This window comes from Trichoderma citrinoviride (genome assembly GCF_003025115.1).
Source record: "Trichoderma citrinoviride strain TUCIM 6016 unplaced genomic scaffold BBK36scaffold_2, whole genome shotgun sequence".
NCBI lineage: Eukaryota > Fungi > Ascomycota > Sordariomycetes > Hypocreales > Hypocreaceae > Trichoderma > Trichoderma citrinoviride.
In genome coordinates this window covers 2,091,733-2,106,630 of record NW_020194710.1, presented here as the reverse complement: position 1 = coordinate 2,106,630, position 14,898 = coordinate 2,091,733, and the positions used below count along the sequence as shown (strand labels likewise).

The following is a 14,898-nucleotide window of genomic DNA, read 5'->3' as shown; positions in this document are numbered from 1 at the left end:
TGAAACTCTGTAACTCAAGGGGCTTCTCTCTTTTGAAAAGGCAACCTACATTTTTTATATGTGTCAACATATCTAATGCGTACATTCGGCCCATAAAAGTTCGTTCTACTTCTTTCTTTTTTGCCAAACCAAAGCCTACAACGCCAAACTCGTTATATGAGGGAGAAAAAAAGAAAAATCAAGATGCCCAAGTTGTAAGGAAATGACCATTTGCCATGTCAAGAGCCAAAAAAACAGAAAGAGAGAAACCGCGCAATCATGCATGATAGGGGGCTCCCTCTCACTGCTCCATGGCATCCCCTCCCTCATTACCAGCAGCCGAGGGATTGTCATCACCCCACAGGCCATCAAGCTTAAACTCGGCCGCCCACTCAGTCACAATCTGCTTCTGGTCGGGCATGACATCCTCCTCGCCGGCGTTCTTGATGGCGGCCGGCTTGTTACCAGCAGCGGCGGCGGCGGTGCCGTCGACGGGCAGGACGGGGGCCTCGACCCAGCCCTGGATGCGGCCGTCGCGCCAGTCGGTGACGACGGTCATGGCGGCGGCGGCGATGTTGGGGACGCCGCCGCGGCCGAGCCTGCCGCGCTTGCGGGCGACCTGGACGAGGAAGTCGGTGGTGATGTCGCCGTCGGCGGCGCTGGGCAGCAGGGCGGGGATGTCGTAGACGTCGGTGAGCTTCTGCAGCAGGTCGGGGGTGGCGGAGAGGCGGCGCAGGAGGAGGCTGACGGCGGGGACGGGGTCGTCAATCTGCTTGGGGGGCACGGCGTTGAGGAGGACGAGGTGGGCGTGGGCCTCGGTGGCGTTCTTGATGGCGACGAGGCCGCCGGACTGGAGGGACGAGCTGGAGGGGAAGACGACGCCGGGGGAGTCGAGCAGCGTCAGCTTGCTGTCGATCTTGACCTTGCGGATGCTCGTCGTGACGCCGGCCTCGGCGCCCGCCGGGCAGGCCTTGGAGGCGCTGCCGCCCTTGCCCGCCATGCGGCTGAGCAGGGCGTTGATGACGGAGCTCTTGCCGACGTTGGGGTAGCCGATGACGCCGACGGAGACGGCGCGCTTGAGGTTGCGGCTGGCGGCGTAGCTCTTGAGCGCCTTGAAGAGCGCGGCCGAGGTGCTCTGCACCGTCAGGTCGCGGTGGCTGAAGACGTGCGCGTTGGCCGCGGCGTGCGACGCCCGCACCGGCAGCGTCGGGAAGTACCGGCGCAGGTAGACGAGCCAGTCGCGCAGCACCTTGGGCGGGACCAGGTCGACCTTGTTGAGGATCAGGATGAGGCGCTTGCCGCCCGAGGCCGCCGCCATGACGCTGCGCTCGACCTCGCGCGAGCGGGTGCCCTCGGGGTCGCGCGCGTCCAGCACGTACAGCACCACGTCGGCCTCGTCGACGACCTGCTTGAAGACCTTGTCGAACGTCTTGCGCGACGACGCCTGGCCGGCGGAAACCCGGCCGCCGTCATCCGAGGCGTCGCTGTCGCTGTCCTCGTCCTCGTCGTCCTCCATGTCGTCGTCGCTGGCGGCAAGAGACTTGTCGTACTTTGCCGCCGCGGCGCGGGCGCTGGCAATGAGGGCCGCCATGGGGTTCGACTCGTCAATGTCCTCGTCCATGTCGCCGTCCTCGTCCATCTGGTCCATGGCGTCGTCCTCGTCGTTGTCCATGGCGTCCTCGTTCTCCTCCTTGGCCTCGGCGCCGCCCGTCTTGGCGGCCTTTGCCATTTCCCTCCTCCGCTGGGCCTCCTCGGCCTTCTTGGCGCGCTTCTGCTCAATCTCCTCCAGCACCCGCTCCTTGTAGGGGAACAGGTTGGGGATGCCCGGGTCCTTCTTCAGCTTGGAGCGCCATTCCGGGTTCTTCTTGGCCAGCTTGCGGTCTTTTCGCTGCTTGGCGGCCGAGGCCTTTTGGATCTTGTTGCGGAGGCGGGTTGTCGTCCGCTTGGACTTTGGTTCTGCGCAAGGGGGGTTCTGGTTAGCACGACGTTCGAAGGATTGGTGGCTATACTTGGAGCCATTCCTGGGACCGAGAGCGATTGGGATTGGACATACTCTTTGGCTTGTTGATACTGCCTGCCATTGTGAACTGTTGCTGTCGATATTCAATGAAAATGACAGCGATGGTTTGTCTTTGATGGACGGCGGCGCTCCTCCAGCTGGTGTTGCCGTGCTAAGAAAAAAAAATTAAGTGGGATATCGATTCTGCCGGCGTGCCTGCACACCGCCTTCCTATCAGCCCCACATGTCTTTCTGCGATAGAGCGACTCAGCGGATATCGCATGAATACTACTGCCAGGTACTAGACTACTAGGTAATACCTGGGACAAAGAAACCGGTTTACAAGAGTAGGTAAATCAGAAGCAATTGGTCGAGGTACGAAACTGGCAACTTTGAAACATGCATCTCCTGCCATAGGGGATGTTGTCTTACGCAATAATGTGTCAAGACGTGTCCCTTAGTCGTTGAGGTAACAGCAGACAAAGAGCGATTCGGTACCACGAGTTCATCTCCAAGTCCTTAGTAAACGAGCCCAGCGGTTCCGAGTGCCCAATTAGACTAGGCAGATATTCGTCGTCGGTTTCCCTTTTCTGTTTCCTCGACTTTGACACTTCGCTGCATAACAGCAAGCTGCTTCCGATGTCGGTGTGATGTGTGATGTCGACTCAACTAGCCCATCCACCATGTCCAATCTATTACAGCTTTGAGGCCGTGCATTATTGATACATGGCCGGTTTTGATGTCATGTCCGATGTATGGATGATATGCCCGACGATTTTGACACCAATATATAATGGTAAATCGTACCCCCATCGAAGCTGAAAGCCGCAGGAGTACAGCAGTAGCAGTATATATCACGTAGCACCGTCTCGTACAAGTCCGCGTGGTGTTGATCATCGTCCCCCCGCCCTCTCATCCATGCCGCATGGCTTTACACAAACCTCCACGACAGATCTCATCTTTTCTTATCCTCTCCCACAATAACATCCTCTCCCACAATAACAAAGACTTACAATGACAGAAGCCTTGTCTCGCAGCATCTCCACTGCCCACTCCGCGGCCAAGGCGCTCTACGTAGCCCGCAACGCCAGGTCCCAGGCCATCCACGAGCACGCCACCAAGTCCCTCCCCGGCGGCAATACACGGACGGTGCTGTACACGGATCCCTTTCCCATCTGCATGAAGTCTGCCAGGGGCTATCAAGTCACTTCCGAGGACAATAAAACGTACGTTTTTGGACTCAACATGGTTATACCACATGTTCTTCTCGACGTTGTATGTACTTTTGTATGCTGACACGTATATCGAACTTGTTGGTCTTGCTCGCTTGCAGCTACGCAGACTTCACCGGCGAATTCACAGCAGCGCTCTACGGCCACTCCAACCCCGTCATCCTCGAGGCCATCAACAATGTCCTCCAGAACGTGGGCATGAACGTCGGGGCAACGACGGCCCAGGAGCAACTCTTCGCCCAGGAGCTGTGCGAGCGCTTCGGGCTGGAGCGAGTTCGCTTCACCAACTCGGGCACCGAGGCCAATCTCCACGCCTTGGCCGCTGCCAGGCTCTTCACCAACAAAATAAAGGTGGTGGTGTTCGACAGAGGCTACCATGGGGGAGTCTTGGGCTTCAAAGAAGGGAAGCCGGCGCCGAACAACGTCGACCCTAATGACTGGATTGTCGTCAAGTATAACGATCTTGACGCTGCCACAAGGGCCGTTGAGGGCGAGGGCGTGGCCGCCGTCTTGGTCGAGGGCATGCAAGGAAACGGCGGTTGCATCGTCTCAACCGAGGAGTTCCTGACTGGCATCCAAAACGCAGCTGCAAAAGTGAGCAGAACAATCCAGCCACGATAATATACAATGACTATTGCACAGCTCGGTCTCACACAATCACATGTTAAAAGGCCGGCGTCGTCTTCATCCTCGACGAGGTCATGACTTCCAGAATCTCAGGCGCCGGCTTCGCAGGCCTCCGCGGCCTCAAGCCGGATCTCAAGACCTTTGGCAAGTATCTCGGCGGCGGCCTCGCTTTCGGCGCCCTTGGCGGAAGGGCCGACATCATGGCCGCCTTTGACCCGAGACTGTCCACGTCCATCTCGCACTCGGGCACCTTCAACAACAACACGCTCGTGACGCACGCCGGCTACGCGGGCCTGAAGCACATCTACACCCCCGAAGCGGCGGACAAGTTTACCGAGAGGGGATCGCAGTTCCTGTCCAGGCTTCAGGAGGCTGTCAAGGGGACAAGGATCGCCTGGACGGGACTCGGTTCCGTCATGTGCTCCCACTTTGTTGAAGGAGATGTCGAGGTAAAGGTTTTGGCGAGCGCAGATGATATTGAAGAGAATCAACTGCTTAAAGATCTCTTTTGGTTCGAGATGCTGGAGCAGGGTTTCTGGGTCACGCGGCGAGGCTTCATTGCGCTGGTTTTGGAGACGCCGCAGTCGGAGCTGGACAGGTTCGTGGACGCTGTGCAGGCATTTGTGGCAAAGTACAGAGACGTTTTGGTGCTTTGAGACGAAGTTGGTCAGTTGGAACTCATGAAGGATTGCTCATCTTCTTTGACGATGTGAATTCCAAGTTCAAGTTAAGATGACGGAAGCCTGGTGGAAACTTAAGGTACCACCTACCTACAGTAGCAATGACCGCAAGTACACGCTGATTGGTCAGCCTCACCAAGTGATCCAATGCACCCTTCAGCCTCGTCCATCCTTGTATCTTTTCGCCATCTCACTTCCTCGTCCTTCTACCAACCATCCCACACGCCTCTCCAACCCTCTACAACCTCCCACAAATTCATCACAACAACAACCACAACCAACAGATTCCCCCCATCGCAATGGACTACCAAAACCGCGCGGGCTCCAAATTCGGCGGCGGCGGCGTTGCCTCCCGCGAGCGCCTCCGCAAGCTCGCCCTCGAGACCATCGACCTCGACAAGGACCCCTACTTCTTCAAGAACCACGTCGGCTCCTTCGAGTGCCGCCTCTGCCTCACCGTCCACCAAAACGACGGCTCCTACCTCGCCCACACCCAGGGCAAGAAACACCAGACCAACCTCGCCCGCCGCGCCGCCCGCGAGCAGCGCGAGGGCAAGCAGAACATTGACCCGGCCACGGGCCTGCCCGCCAGCGTCGCCGCCGGCCTCGTCGCCCGCCGCAACGTCGTCAAGATCGGCCGCCCCGGCTACAAGATCACAAAGATCCGCGACCCCGTCACGCGCCAGCAGGGCCTGCTCTTCCAGCTGCAGTACCCGGACGCCACGCCCGACCTCGCGCCCAAGTGGCAGGTCATGAACGCCTTTACGCAGCGCGCCGAGGAGCCGGACAAGAATTTCCAGTACCTCGTCGTCGCCGCCGAGCCCTACGAGAGCGTCGGCTTCAAGATCCCCGCCCGCGAGCTGGATAAGCGCGAGGATAAGCAGTTTAGCTTCTGGGACCCGGATTCCAAGGAGTATTGGATCCAGGTCATGTTTATGACGGAGCGGGAGGAGCGGTTCAATGCCGCGCCTGGCTTGACGGCGAGGAGATGATTCTCTTTTGTCAAGGGCAGAGAAAGACGGTGAAGGCATACGCAAGCATGCGATTCGAGAGACACCTTCCTTTGATGGGTATAAAAGGAGGGTTCTCAATATCCCCCATTCGACAATCAGGGCGGGCTCATCAGCAATCGCGGCGCACGCGATGAAAATAAACAAATTTGGCAGACAATCACATCACACAACACATGGGGTAAGCGGCTGTCCGTCTGAGAAGCAGCGCTCATGTTGACTGACTTGCAACTATATAGCTGTCATCTCCAAAGGCAAACCCAGCCTCAGAATGAGATGATAGAACACACACAGAAATAGTGTAAATTGGGACAATTTGGCATTGGCGCAACAAGGCTAGGAACATCGGATTTAGAATACCATCACACATGTATATACCGATTAATGGGAAGTTTGGGAAGAACAAGTCTCTTTCTTGATGCTCAAATCATATACTACTATAATGCCAAAGAAGGCTTCTTTCGCATCTGATATATCCATAGCTCTCGAAACTAATTCCATGCATGTGAGGAAGAAAAAGAAAAGATATAGTATCTTTCAGCAATATGAAGAGAGGACGCGATGTCAGCACAGTTCTTTTTTCCTCCCTCCCCCAATGCCAAACATAATAAAACGCATTTCAATAAACGACGACGTCTTGATTGTATCAACTTTGGCTCTTGATGCAGATTGCTCCCTTCGTGTTTTGGTCAGCCGATTAAGCATGGACCCCCTCGCAAACTCGTCATCGTCTCATGCCACTCTAGTCGCAGCTCTAATTCGCTTCGAATTCAAAACCTCTAGTGCATTGATTGATGCCCTGCCTTCATCTCCCGGAACAGAGAAAACTTTTTATCGGAAGTTGTTATCGAACCGCTTGAAAGTGTAGCCAATGAAGGGCAGGCTCATCTCGGGCGACTCCTCGGGAGCCTGGCCGTTGCGGTTCTGGATGGCCTGGGCCTTGAGCAGAGTCGCGTTGTCCGTCTGGTCAATTTCGTCGGTCGGGAAGTAGGTCGTGTCAATGTTGGACGTCAACCGGGGCTCGAAGGGAGCGCGGATGCGGCGCAGGCTGTCAAAGTCGACGCCCCGGAAGAATGCGTGGCTCTTGATCTCATGAGCACCACCGCGTCCAAGTCGGTTCTCGGTATTGCAGACCATGCTGTCACGGGAGTTAGCGACTCATTGCTTTCAGGAAGCAAAAAGGGAAAGAAAAGCCAAACTCACCTTCGAATCAAGTTCTCTGCCTCTGCACCCAGCGTAATGTCATCAGGGAAATACAAGGTTTGTCTCCAGTTGACAATCTTGCGGTAGGTGTCGTGGCTGTCTTCGGCACAGAACGGCGGCCAGCCCACCAAGCACTCAAACATGATGGTACCCAGCGACCACCAATCGCAGTCAAAGGTGTAGCCGTGGCCTGTGAAGATTTCGGGTGCAATGTAGTCTGGTGTACCGACGGTGGAGTAAGCCATCAGCCGTCGAGATCGTCTCCAGTCGTTAATCTGAGATCGGTTGCTGACTGTGAGGTTAATCTGATCAATGGCAACGGAGGTCCGGTCACGCGGACGGTTTGAGCGGCCCTGCAGCAGCTGCTGGTAGTAGTTGTTGTCGTGCAGACGGTGGAAGCCCGTGGAGAGACCAAAGTCGGTCAGCTTGACGTGGCCGCCACGGTCCAGCAGGATGTTGTCAGGCTTGATATCGCTGTTTGCAAAAGTCAGTCGGACGAGCGGCTTTGAGGCTGTAATCGGAAACCTACCGGTGAATAAAGCCAAGTTTGTGGACAGCCTCAATGGCTAAGACAATCTCAGCAATGTAGAACCGCGTGATATCCTCCGAGAAGATTTCGTATTTGATGAGCATGGTCATCAAGTCTCCACCCGGCAAAAACTCCATGAGCATGTAGAGGAAGTATGCGTCCTGGAAGGTAGTGTAGAGCTTGACGACCCAGGGGCTGTCGGACTCGGCCAGGATATCACGTTCTGAGCGGACGTGGGCCAGCTGGTCCTTCTTGAACATTTCAGTCTTGATCAGAGACTTCATGGCGTACACCTTGCCGTCGCCCTTCTTCTGCACCAGCTTGACCTCACCAAAGGCACCCTTTCCGATGATCTTGACGGTGTTGTAGTTTTCGGGCTTGTCCTTGGTACGCAAGAAGCGCAGGTATTGGCCTTCTTTCCGGCCAGCGGTCGACCACAGCTGCTCCCTCCTAGTTGCGCTCTGGCCGGGGTCCTGCAGCTTCTGTTCCAGCTCATTCTGTCTGTTGTCGTGTTGGCAACGCGTCAGCGAATGGATCATTGATGGAGTAGTTGTCAAGATGGGTAATTCTGGGTTTCAAGGAAAACTTTAAGGGTGCGTGCTGTATACACACGAGTGTCATCCGTACCTTTGATTGCGCTCGCGGGCTCGCTTCACGCTGTCCTTGAAGAAGTCTGCGGCCAGCTGAGAGCACTTCTTCTGGTTGCTGTTGGCATTGGTGCCGTATTTATCAGGGTTCCTCTCTGGGATGGGCTGGAACTCGGGCGACGAAACGGCGCCCTGGGACGGCATAGGAGGCGCGTAGTTGCCGTAGCTGGCCTGCTGCCCCGAGCCGCCAGCAGTGCGCGGACGTCCAGACGACGGGCCTCGCGCAGCGTATTGACCTCCCCTCGCGGCACCGCCGCCTAGGTTCTGGTGGGAGAACTGGTGCGCGAGGCCCGTGTTTGGGTCGTTGGTGCCAGCCTGCGGGGGGTAGGCGGCGTTGGGATAGTCGCTGGTGACGGCCTGGCCAGGATACTGCTGCTGAGCATACTGGTTCTGCGCAAAGTAGCCCTGGGGAGGGTAGCCGGCGCCGTAGGGCTGCTGCTGCTGCTGTGACTGCATGCTGCCAGACTGAGGGCCCGAGAAGACGGGCTGGGGGAAGGTCGAGGGCGTCGTGGGAAAGGCTCGATCGTTGGCGGCCGGCCGTGAGTTGTCGAAGTTGAGATGCAGACGACTGGAATCCATATCCGGCGATAAGGCAATCAAATCAAATCAAACCAAACCAGATCAAATCCCACGTCGTCAGGATCAAGGGCTGGGCAGCTGTATGCGAGCCTGACGGACTGGCCTGAGGGGTCGGCGGAAAGGGGGAGAGGCGCGCTGGAGACGCTGCAGAGGCCGCTGCCTGAGTGGCCAATTCGCGGCGAAGAGGCGGGCTGGCCCAGTTTTCGGGGGAGCAGAAGGCAAGGGTCTGGCGCGCTGATTGGGGTGCTGCTGTGCCGTGCCGTGCAGTCTTGCAGCTCGAAAACAACAAGCACAAGCTCCTTTTGACGATGGATCAAATGGGGTTTTGGGCTTGAGGGTCTACTAGGGGAAATGGGGGGGGCGGTCAACCAAGACAACGGGGCGGGGTGGTGCATGGCGGTACTAGCGCGGTACTTGTTCGACGCGGTGCAGCTGCGTAGAGTTGCGCCGCAGACAACAGCCGCTCCAAGTACCTTGCAAGTCCCAGGGGCTGCTGCAGGTGGGCACACCTGCTCGGTGGCCGCTGATAAATTTGGCCGCTACCTTAATTACATGGAACTACCTTGGCTCGAGGGACCTCATGATACCTTTTCCAGTTGAGGTCTGCCGGCACTTTGCTTGCTGGTATCGAGTCAACAAAGCGAAGGAGAAGGCGCTGTCTTTGCTGCATGGCATACAATTGCTTTGTTCCAGTCGGAAAGGGACCGATGGGCGTGAACAAGGCTTGCGGCCACTGAATCACGGCAAGGTGACCGCCCGCATAAACTGCCTGCGCAACTGTAACACATGCAATTCCCGACTTCATGCTGCCTCTGCCGCCATTCGCTCGTGAATTGTGAATTGCAAATGTGACTTGGCCTTGTTCCATGTTTCCTTTCTTTTTTTTTACGTTTCCTGGACTTGTCTCTCTTTATCCGTTTCGCCACCTCTGTCCCAGCACTTCACGTTCTCTACTAGCCCTTTGCCGTTTCCCTTCAGGGGTCCAGCCTTGAATCCCGTCTTGTACGGAATATATTAGCCCTCCAGCCGATCCAAGCCTACCCAACTAGTATTACCAGGAGCACAAACCAGCCTTATCCCCTTGGATCCCTGGCGTGTCTCCCAGGTCCTAGTAGTATAGCCTGCTTCGCTAGCAGTTGACCAGATCTCAGGTTGACCTGCAACGCTGCCAGCATGTGTAACCAGCCATGTGCTTGTGAGAGATGGAAAACCCTACAGGAACGGAATTCCCAAGACATCAAGGCCCTGTGCTACCGGCCGAGTGCCGCGATGCATTGTATGAGACTAAACGTAAGTGTAAAGTAAGTACAATACGCGTAATGCTCCCAGACCGTTTTCTGCTCTGCTCAAGGGGTCGCCTTACTGCTACAAACCCGCGTTCGAATAGTATTACTTAGTACTTAGCCGGAGCTGGCCGGCCAGCCAGAAGCAGGAATAGTATTGCAATTTGATTTCGAAAGGTATTACATCACATATCTTCTTTACATCAGCTTGCTATTGCTGTTTAATGAACAAATGATATCTGGTTCATTTCGTTTGACACTTGCCAGGCACCACTCTTGATCCAGGTGCTTTCAGTCCCATCATGCTCTGGCCTAGCAATCACAGGGATAGCATGTGAGCAAAGGCAGACCCCTGCTCAAGACAAGAACAGCATCCATCAAGTCAACAACTTGTGCTGCAGAGGCGAAGTGATCCAATGTTTGCCTTGAATGCACAATGTGAGTTTGTGTCCAGCGCTTCTTCGTTTACCGTGAAAAGGTCCATAGCCAAGGCTGGCCATCATCGTGTCGGCGGCATGGAGGGCCACCCTTATCGCGTCCCGCATCCTTATCGCATCCGATTTTTCTCCAACCTCATGACAGCATCAACCCATTAGAGCTTGCAGGACATGATACCTGATAGCTCGCGCCCATCCAACAGACAAGCCATGCAAAGACTAACATAACACCTCCGAAGTAATCGTCTCTCTTCGCCAATTCAATATTCTTGTCTAATTGAGACGCACCACCAAAGGCCGCATCACCATGGCCGACCCCAATCCTCCTCCCACCCCGCCGGCCTCGGGCTCCGCCAACACCACCCCAACGCCTCCTCGCCCGCGCAACCCCGTCTTCAAGATGATGGGCCTCCCGGCGCTCCCTCGCAAGCTCCCCTCCCGCAACTGGCTCATCTTCTGGACCCTGTCCTCCTCCTTCGCCGCCGCCATCATCTACGACAAGCGCGAGAAGAACCGCGCGACGGCCAAGTGGCGCCGGGCCGTTGCGCCGCTCGCCAAAGAGCCGCTCCCCAACGCGAGCCAGCTGCCCCGCAAGCTCACCGTCTATCTAGAGGCTCCTCCCGGAGACGGTCTGCGCACCGCCCAGGATCACTTCATCGAGTACGTCAAGCCGATCCTGGCGGCCTCGGGCCTCGACTGGGAGTTCGTCCAGGGCCGGCAGCAGGGCGACGTGCGAGCGGCCGTGGCCGAGAAGATTAGGAGATCTAGGAAGGCCCATGAGCGGCCCGGCGAAGAGCTGCCTCAGACAGACGACGCCATCATAGAACAGCAGAGGAAGAAGATTGGGCTGCCAGAATACGAAGGCATCAAGGGCGACATCGTCATCGGTCGACATACGTGGAAAGAGTACGTCCGGGGCCTGCACGAGGGATGGCTAGGCCCTCTCGATCCACCACCTTTGCCAGTCATCGAAACGCCTCAAGAGAAGCCCGAACCCGAAAGCACATCGACCGAAGGAGGCGGCAGCGAGATAAAGCCCGAGGAGAAGAAGAAGCCTGAAGAAGAGAAGAAGGACGAAGCGCCCAAGCGACCGCCACAGCCTCGGCCACACAACTCCCCCGACGACTACCCGTCCGCTACGCTGCCAGCCAGCATTCCCGCCGAGTTCTCGCCCTCGGCCCCTGTGCCCTTCCCTCACCGTCTCGGCTTCCGTCACACATTCGTCCGTCTGGGCCGCTTCCTGACACGCCGCCACCTGGCAGACGACATCGGCCGCGAGGTCGCCGCCGTCTGCTTCGCCGCGGCCCGCGAATGGCGCGAGGTCGACGGCCAGTACGAGCAGCAGCTCGTTCTGAAGCAGGAGGAAAGCGACTGGCCCAAGTTCGTCTGGAAGGAGGACGAGCCCGAACCCGCCGAAGACGCGGAAAAGGCCAACAAGGCCGCCGAGCCGCCCAAGGAGCGGATTTGGGCCTCGCCCGTGGTGGTCGACTCGCGCATCGCCGAGAGGATGCGGCGCTTCGAGATCCGGCCCGAGGACGAGGCGCGCGCGAGGGAGATTGTCGTCCCGGAGGCGGAGATTGAGGGATGGATGAAGCGCAACTTGAGGAGTTTGTACCACTGGGGTGCCAGCTCGTTTGCGAGCAAGCCCAAGGGTCCTAATGTGGGGAACTTGGATGATGACTGAAAAATTGACGTGTTAAAAAGAAAGGTTGAAGAGTGGGATTGAGGCATGATGGGGGTTGTGGAATCTTGTGATTTTTTTTGTATCAACAAGCATGTGCTGTACGACTATGTATGAGTGAAGTGTATATGGATTGAATATCAAGCTTGAACAGGGAAGCCCCACGAAAAAAAGGATGGATGAAGAAATGGGTCATGATAGAGGGCGTACATTCACGTTATTCAAGCTTTGCAGCTGTATTAATACCACAAACTTGCAGTCTCCTCTTACAACTCGAGCCGCGTCCACTCTCATCATCCAGCTCTCTCATTCATATGTCAGTCCTCTTCTTCGTCACTCTCCGAATCGTAACTTACGAGCCCCAAGCTCGGCTTCTTCTCTTGCTTTGGAGCCTCCGCTTTCTTCTCATCACGTTCACTATTCTTCTTCTCCTCGTCCTTCTTCACAACACTCCTCCTCACATCACCACCAGCCTTCACCCCATCCTTCTCATCACCACCACCGACAACAACCTTCTTCTTCACCCCCAAAACCTCCCTCTCATGCCTCTTCCTCTTCCTCCCCCCAACAACCCACTCCTCCTCCTCCTCCTTCCCTCCTCCACCACCATCCTCCCCATCGCCGCCGCCACCACCACTACTAGTACTCTTCTGCCTCTCTCGAAACGCCTTCAGCCCCTCTTCCACCTCTCTCCTCTTCCGCTCCTCCTCCGCCTTTTCCTTGGCCCTCACTTCATCCAGAAACTCAATCTCATCGTCATCCAGCGCACGGAACTGGTTCTTGAGCTTGTTCTGTTCTTCAAACGCCGCCTGTTTCGCCGCTACATTTTTCTCACAAACAAAACCCATGCAGTTAGCACATCACCCCCAACGATCCCCATCTCTGGGAAAAAAGCAGATAAACAACAAGGAGGGAGAAAAGAAGAAAAGAAAAACGAACCTTTATTCGCCTGCAAGACATCATACAAGCTCTGCTGCTGCCCACCCTCCCCCGCCAGCTCCGCCCGAGCCCGCTCCCTCTTCCTCCTCTCCTCCTCGAGCTCCCGCTGCACCGCCTCCCACTCCACGCTCTTCTTCGCCAGCGGCTCTCTTTCTACAGAGGCAGCGGCAGCATTGGGAGCAGCAGCAGCAGCAGCGGGCGTGGCTTTTGAGTCGTTGTTGTCCGCGCTAATGGTCCCGCCGGAAACGAATCGGCCAGACATGATGATAACCGCCCCTCCTCACACAGACTTTCAAATTGAGAAGTTGCGGGAGATTTGGGTTCGGTGTAAGTGAGCTTTCTGCGCAAGAGATTCGGGGCTCGGTTTTATAAAGTGACTTGTCGTGTTATATAAGGTAGTAAGGTAGGTAGCTTTCGTTGAATATGAAACTTGTGCAATTGGAGTAGACTCGGCTTGCTGAACGAGCGGCTCACACGATGAGATGCGACGCGACGCGCAGAACTATCGGAATTGGAAGCGTCTCAGCGAAAGACGATGGATCACAAGGGAGGCGATTAATGTGTTATATGAATCTCGTGCATGGAGCCAATTGGGCAGTGGGAGTAGATGCATAGAAAGCTCAAAGTCAAGCTAACAAGGGACCGAGTTGGAAGCTGAAGAGAGTTGAAAGACAGACCACTGATCACAAGTTCCGAAAATCAGCCGAATCGCCTCCTTGGCTCACGACAAGAGTTTAAGTGGCAGTCACGCACACAAAGAGTATTATGAGAAAAGGCAGTCTCATTAAATATACAAGTGAAGGTCAGCCAGGGCTGCTCATCAGTTTAATTGTACTATAATGCCACGATAGGGATGCCATCGGAATCGCCAGAGGCGGCGCCACCCTCAGGGCTGAAGCCTTCTCATAGACCTTCAGATTGCTGCCCATCTCATGACAGAGCCTCGAATGATGAAAACCCCCAACCATCGTCCCCCACAGACGACAAACCGTCTTCGCCCACCGAGACCAACTGATCCGATCACACATCCTGATCACACCCGTCGCTCTCTCGCTCATCTGCCCACCCACCCACCAATCAAGAAGATTATTCCACAATAGGGATATGGAATCGATCATAAGGATACAGAATTTGTCCGCATTCGTGCGACTGAAAGAAAGGAAAACTCATTAATCGAACAAAAAAAATCCCCTCGCCACCGAAACCAGTTCTTCCTTCTCTACCAAACCAATCCATTGGAAAAAGGCGTCTTAAACATCTCATAAAAGAAGAAAACGTCCGAGAATGCATACATGATGCTCGACCAACCTCGGCGCGAAGCCGACTGACAACGATTGGGAGGTATGGCCGCGGAACGGTTGAAGAAGAGAAATCGGTATGATGAAATGCGCCGCAGAAGGAAGAATAAAAAAGTATAGCCGGTCCAATCTTCCGTTTTACCCGCTGAAGACAATGCATGAAAAGCGCCCTTGTAGAAATAACCATTTTTCATAGACACCGGATCCCACCACAATCAAACAAGTATAGTGTCATATGTACTGTCCCCAAACTTTTGTTGCTTTTGTTGCGTCGTGCGAACCCATGTCGCTGAAGCCAGCGCGGAGAATTTGGTATTCCAACCAATCCGCAAGCACAGGGCGTAGCCAGCCAAGTCACTTTGACGACATGGTTCCGACCTTTGTTTTTGTATGTTTTTTGGTTTCAAGCTTCTGCCCAAAACTGCGGTTGCTTTCGGAGGTGAGGAGCCCCCGGCTGTCGGCAGTGCTAAGACTGATTTCCAGATCTATCGAGGTACCAATGAAGGGTACCAATGCCAGGTCTATATGTGCAGCGCCCGCAAACGCAAGAGATCCCATCGAGCATGGTATCAAGGAGGAAAAAGAGAGAAAGATGTGCTAAAAGAGTGGATAATGTTCGCCTCCGGGGTTGAAACTGTGAACGAGATGCGACCTCCACCCATTTGGGCCCGCTGTCGATGACCGAGAGAGAGAAGCAGCAGGGTTCGCTGTCCGTGGCGGAGGCAGCAGACTCGTCGTCGTACCGAGGAACATTGTGTAATGATATGTAAGGTGT

General features: G+C 55.6%; 6 protein-coding genes across 6 annotated transcripts; 3 read left to right on the top strand and 3 right to left on the bottom strand.

The window, feature by feature from the left end:
- Positions 1 to 280: 280 nt before the first annotated feature.
- On the bottom strand, positions 281 to 2,220 carry BBK36DRAFT_1131765 (hypothetical protein; the record flags this gene model as incomplete). The annotated part of the gene is made up of 2 exons (XM_024892012.1): positions 2,033 to 2,220; positions 281 to 1,935 (listed from the first exon to the last, which is right to left on the bottom strand). The coding sequence occupies exons 1-2, from the start codon at positions 2,058 to 2,060 to the stop codon at positions 281 to 283; spliced, it is 1,683 nt and encodes a 560-aa protein (XP_024753206.1). The 5' UTR covers positions 2,061 to 2,220.
- Positions 2,221 to 2,992: 772 nt separating this feature from the next.
- Positions 2,993 to 4,493, top strand: BBK36DRAFT_1156440 (glutamate-1-semialdehyde aminotransferase; the record flags this gene model as incomplete). The annotated part of the gene is made up of 3 exons (XM_024893926.1): positions 2,993 to 3,204; positions 3,312 to 3,804; positions 3,882 to 4,493. 3 exons carry the CDS (start codon positions 2,993 to 2,995, stop codon positions 4,491 to 4,493), a joined length of 1,317 nt encoding a protein of 438 aa, XP_024753205.1.
- Positions 4,494 to 4,816: 323 nt separating this feature from the next.
- On the top strand, positions 4,817 to 5,511 carry BBK36DRAFT_1188808 (hypothetical protein; the record flags this gene model as incomplete). The annotated part of the gene is made up of 1 exon (XM_024896596.1): positions 4,817 to 5,511. The coding sequence occupies one exon, from the start codon at positions 4,817 to 4,819 to the stop codon at positions 5,507 to 5,509; it is 693 nt and encodes a 230-aa protein (XP_024753204.1).
- An 847-nt stretch (positions 5,512 to 6,358) lies between these two features.
- BBK36DRAFT_1166105 (serine/threonine protein kinase) lies at positions 6,359 to 8,485 on the bottom strand (the record flags this gene model as incomplete). The annotated part of the gene is made up of 4 exons (XM_024894864.1): positions 6,359 to 6,665; positions 6,731 to 7,204; positions 7,260 to 7,760; positions 7,887 to 8,485. The coding sequence occupies 4 exons, from the start codon at positions 8,483 to 8,485 to the stop codon at positions 6,359 to 6,361; spliced, it is 1,881 nt and encodes a 626-aa protein (XP_024753203.1).
- A 2,120-nt stretch (positions 8,486 to 10,605) lies between these two features.
- BBK36DRAFT_1111110 (hypothetical protein) lies at positions 10,606 to 11,889 on the top strand (the record flags this gene model as incomplete). Its single annotated transcript, XM_024889669.1, has 1 exon — positions 10,606 to 11,889. One exon carries the CDS (start codon positions 10,606 to 10,608, stop codon positions 11,887 to 11,889), a length of 1,284 nt encoding a protein of 427 aa, XP_024753202.1.
- Positions 11,890 to 12,203: 314 nt separating this feature from the next.
- On the bottom strand, positions 12,204 to 13,087 carry BBK36DRAFT_1110278 (hypothetical protein; the record flags this gene model as incomplete). The annotated part of the gene is made up of 3 exons (XM_024889566.1): positions 12,204 to 12,263; positions 12,366 to 12,706; positions 12,826 to 13,087. 3 exons carry the CDS (start codon positions 13,085 to 13,087, stop codon positions 12,204 to 12,206), a joined length of 663 nt encoding a protein of 220 aa, XP_024753201.1.
- Positions 13,088 to 14,898: the final 1,811 nt, after the last annotated feature.